This window comes from Montipora capricornis, chromosome 6 (genome assembly GCF_036669925.1).
Source record: "Montipora capricornis isolate CH-2021 chromosome 6, ASM3666992v2, whole genome shotgun sequence".
NCBI classification, from domain to species: Eukaryota; Metazoa; Cnidaria; class Anthozoa; order Scleractinia; family Acroporidae; genus Montipora; species Montipora capricornis.
The window spans coordinates 30,571,466-30,576,465 of NC_090888.1; the positions used below are offsets into that span (position 1 = coordinate 30,571,466).

A 5,000-nucleotide genomic window follows, 5' to 3' on the forward strand; every position below is an offset into this window, starting at 1 on the left:
GGGGGGAGGGGGGGTGGGGGGCGAATGGAGTAACCATTAAAAGATTCAATGTTACAAAACCAAAACTTCAATTCCTCTAACAGAGCAGGTGGGAATAGAAAACTGTGATCCCAAGCTGGCCTAGACTCTATAGCCAAGTACATCTGCCTAGTCAGAAGACGGGAAATAGGTCCAACTGCTAACGCGACCGATATAATGGAACCGGCGATCCTGGCTAATTCACGATAGGACGATGACTTGTTTTGAATGACAGAATTCAAGAGCCGCTTAAGCTTGCAGACCTTCTTTTCGGGAATCTGAAACGTCATACAAATAGTGTTGATCACAAAAGATCAAGATCCTTTCGCTGAATAAAAGCTGCTTCGACGGCGGACGTCCTCTCTGGCTGACTACCAAACCATTGTCAAGATAAACAAAAGAGTTATGACCCATAGATCGCCAGCGTTTAACCAACGGACGCAACAATTTGGTAAAACAAAAACACGCGCTACTGAGACCGAAGGGTAAAACGGCGAAAGTGAAATACATAAGTACGCCGTTAAAGGGCCAAGCAAAACCTAGGTACTTTTGGTGGTCTGGAGAAATATCAACATGGTGGTATCCAGATTGCAGGTCCCAGGTAAAGAACCAGTGCCCTTCTTGAAGAACCTGTGACAGCGAGCGAAGGTCCTCGTACTTAAGCTTAAAACGAACGAGGTGACAATTAACATGTCTAAGATCGATTACTAAGCGAAACTTCTTGCCCTCCGCAACTGTCAAAGGGTTAACGCAAAAAGGAGGCTCACTATGCTCCGTAATACAGCCATTGCCCAAAAGCTCTGAAATTGCATGAACAACAATTGAAAGTCAGGATGCCTAAGAGCTGACAAATTATTGCTTAAAAAACACGGGGCTAAATGTGAATGCTACAGTGTCATGCAAATGACGCAAACAAAGAACCTTAACCTAAAAGATTTGAATTGGGTGCAACCTTGAGTTTGATGAATTGGTCTATCCGGTGTAAATTCGCTTCCATTACGTAAACCTCATTGTGCTTCAGAGTGAAAATCCTTCAGAGGAACCCAGCAAATTCCTGAGCATGCGCATTCACTCAAAATTTTGAGACCAAAGACTGTTGGCTGTTGCAAACCAGTCATTAGGTTTTACAGAAATTTGGATTTAAAATAGTTCCGACTACAAATGAGCCGTCTATTTAAAAAAAAATGAGAAATTTAACAAACAAAAATTTGAGAAAACTAAATAATTTCTAAAAGCGAAAAATCCGTCTGTATAAAAAAAAATAACGCTAACCTGGAACCCTTACCTTATTGTTGGAAATAGGTAGCAAATGCTTAGACTTAAAGGGACACCTCGTGTTGGATGTCAAAATTAGGGGTAGATCCAATAGACCAATTTCGATATTTTAAAATTCAGTCCTAAACAAAAGGCATCATGTCGAGGCTCTGGTATTATTCCCGAGAGCCTCGAGATGATGTCTTTTGTTTGGAACTGAATTTTAATATATCGAAAATTGACTCTTTGGGGGCATTTCTGGACATAAGTGAATAATTTATATGGGACCCAGCCCTCCTCGAGGGTTCGCGTGGCAAGGCACTTGCAATCGGCCTTACAACGAAAAAGAATCATCTTTGATACTCTCACTATCAAATCCGGTGCTTTGAAAAGCTATCGAAAGCCCTGCACGTACAAAAACGTCATTTACTGCCCGAGTCAAACAAAGCAAGTGTAAGGCTGTACAGCGGAATCTTTGTGTAGATTTTTTGCATCATTTGCGCGCACAAAGCATCGTTTTCTAATCACTTTGTGTATAATCAAAACTGTGAACCCGATATACCATAATAATCTTAATAATAATCATAATAATCTTTATTATGCTTTTTTTCTTGGTGTACCTGGTTGATATTTACAATCTTGTAAAGGAAATATAACGAATTTAATTAATTATTAGTGAAAATGATGTGCAAGCAAGGAAGCTAAATAAACCATTTCGTTATCTTGTTATCTCCTTGGCTAATTTAGGTTCTAGATAGCAGATAAAAAGGAAAAATAAAAAGATAAAAAGCAAAAGGAAGGAAGAACTTATTTACATGTAACATGTTAACGTGTGTTACGTGGTCAACATAAAAAAAAATTAGTTCCTTTGTTGTTCTGACAGTAAATAACGAGGTATAATTTGCTTCGGACAAGCAGACACACTTTGTATGAGTTTTTTTAAAGGAGCTGGAAGTTCTTTCCAAATATCGGTTGCCATGAAAGAAATTTAATTGTTTACCTACATTAGTTCGTACGTTTGGCTTATAAAGATTATGCTTGGCTGCATATCTTGTATTGTAGCCATGTATATTACTAGCATATTGAAACATTTTGTCGAACACTTCAGGCAGGAGGCCTTTATGCCATCAATGCAAGAATTTCAAAACTTGTAGACGATAAATATTATTACCTGTTAAAAGGCCTAGTAGATTTAGCAAAGGTTTGGCTTTCTGTGTTTCACTACCAAATGATTTGGCAAAAAATATTAATCTTACAATATGATTTTGCTTCCCCTGAATTTTTCTTATATGTGTTTTGTATACACTTCCCCAAGCTAATATGCCATAAGAAATATAAGAGGGTAGATCAGATTGTAGTATATTTGTCTTAGTTGTTTAATTGAGAGGTAATACCTTAATTTCGATATTATTCCAGTGTTTCGAGATATTCGGGAACAGACAAAAGAGATGTGGTGTTTCCAGCTTAAAGACTCGTCAATCATAACACTAGGTATTTTATAAATTCCTGACGTTCTAACGAATAAGAGGAGCCGTCGCTATTTCTTATGTTAAGGTTTATTGAGATATCCCTTTTTTTTGTGGATTTGATTATCGTGAAGTTTGTTTTACCCCTTTTGATAGACAGCTTGTTAACATCGCACTATCTTTTCACTTTGGCTAGTTCAGAGTTCATTAAGTGATCGAGTGATTTAAGATCCCTTGCGGATGCAAATATATTTGTATCATCCGCAAAGATTTTTAAACTTAATTTTTGTGAGCTATTTGGCAAATCATTAATGTAGATTAAAAATAGCAGAGGTCCTAGTGTGTTTCCTTGTGGGATTCCACATAACATTGTCTGTTTGGGGGACTTAACTCCATCCAACTCAACATACTGTTTCCTATTCGAAAGATTGCTTTGAAACCAGTTTAAAGAAGTCCCCCTTATTCCATAAGCTTCCAATTTTCTCAGCAAGATCATATGGTTTACAGTATCAAAGGCTTTTGGAAAGTCTAAGAAAACACCGCAAGTGTATAAATTATCATCAATGGCTTTTCTTAGCGTATTTGTGATTTCAGTTATAGCTTCAACGGTTGAATGTCCTTTTCTAAAGCTACATTGAAATTGAAAGAGGATTTTCTGCTTCTCAATATAGTTGATAAGCTGCTTGTGTATAAGTTTTTCAAATATTTGTGTAAACGTTGATAACGTTGAGATAGGGCGAAAATTGGTAGGATCTATAACCTCTCCTCCTTTGTCAATTGGTGCAACCTTACCAATTTTCAAAATATCAGGTACGATACCCTGTTTTAAGGATTGGTTAAAAATGAAAGTTTAGGCATTAATCTTTTTAGAGTAACTCTAACCAGTAGCCACCATTGATTTCCTAATACAGTTTTACTGCTGAAATCATCAAATTATACAGGTAGTGTCTTAAAAAGCCTACAATACAGCTGTCTCAATTTCATTCCTTCCTATTTGAGAGCTTGCTCGCAGGCTGATCTCACTTTATGACAGAAAATCTTTTGTTTTTCTCCATACTACAACGTTCCAGCCGAATAAAATTCAATGGGTGCTTGTGTCGAAGAACTAGCCGGAACAAATGCCATTTTCTTGGCTGGTGGCTCCATTGACAGATTTGTCTTACTTATTGTGCTCAGCATAGCTTCAGCTGCTTTGCGTTTTGATTCTTTCTTAGATCTGCCCTTGCCAGAGCACAGCAAGTTACCAATTGTTACTTTTGCCTCAAATGTTCGTTGGTGAGGGGGGCCATCTCCATTAGACACCTCAAATTCAGGTTTTTGCAGTCCCTTCTTCAGCACTACTTCCTGCAGATGTCCAACTGGATTGTTGTGTGGAGCAAGTGCAGATATAGTGGTCCATTGCTGGAAAAAAGAAAACATTTCATTCATCTCCTGATCTGTCACAAAGGGCTGTTAACGGTACAGTCTACTAGCATCAGTGAAGGATAATTTTGCCTTCATTTTGACAAAACTTTTGCTTTAGTCGCAACGAGTAACTGCTCGGTACAGGTCCTTTAGAAGATCAATGCAACACGAGACTTAAAAGTTGCTGTCTTGATGAGAGAAAAAAACCCTGAAACGAATCTCAGAATCATTTTATGCAAAATACTACAAGAAAAAGGTTTTATCGATTCACGAAAAAATGCTTCAAGTTAGTGACTATTTTGTTACAATGAGAGTATGTGCTTATTGACTGAGTGGGAGGGCCGGACGGGAAAATATTTGGCCCGAGGTCATGGCGTACAGACCGAGCGCCATGACCGAGGGCCAAATATTTTCCTGTCCGGCCCGACCTACACTCAGTCAATAAGTATTTTATCATATGGGGTCTTTACACTATTTATTAGCACTCAGAAGATGAGGTTCGGGCAAAATAAAAGACAAAAATCTGCACAGAAAATTTATCTAATATGCTGTTTGCATTTGCTTTTCTGGCTGTAAATTACTTGGATGTTTAAAAGCGACGAAATCCCCTAAAATTGCATCGCAAGGAGCAGTGCGTGTTCCTAGGGCCGTACGACTTTTTCCGGCCCTGCTCGCACTAATGCATACGGCCCTCATACGGGGATTTTCCCAGTAGTTTTAGATGGAAAGTGCGCGCGGGACCGTACGGGTCGTATTATAAATAACAATATCGGCTTCCAGGCATCTTCAGACCGTAGTTATTGCAGTAAGTCACTGCCCTTAAAAACACACTTGAAACCTACATTGTCAATGTTTAAC

At 38.4% G+C, this 5,000-nt stretch overlaps 1 protein-coding gene and 1 pseudogene across 3 annotated transcripts in view; both read right to left on the bottom strand.

Moving 5' to 3' along the window:
• LOC138053619 (uncharacterized) overlaps positions 1 to 1,769 on the bottom strand; it is a 3,890-nt pseudogene extending 2,121 nt beyond the window's left edge.
• Positions 1,770 to 1,848: 79 nt separating this feature from the next.
• LOC138051938 (RISC-loading complex subunit tarbp2-like) overlaps positions 1,849 to 5,000 on the bottom strand; it is a 12,104-nt gene continuing 8,952 nt past the window's right edge. For all 3 annotated transcript variants that reach the window (XM_068898265.1, XM_068898267.1, XM_068898266.1), the window contains one exon: positions 1,849 to 4,139. In XM_068898265.1, the coding sequence (XP_068754366.1) occupies positions 3,795 to 4,139 (345 nt within the window). In that variant the 3' untranslated portion in view covers positions 1,849 to 3,794. The remainder of the gene's footprint in view (positions 4,140 to 5,000) is intronic.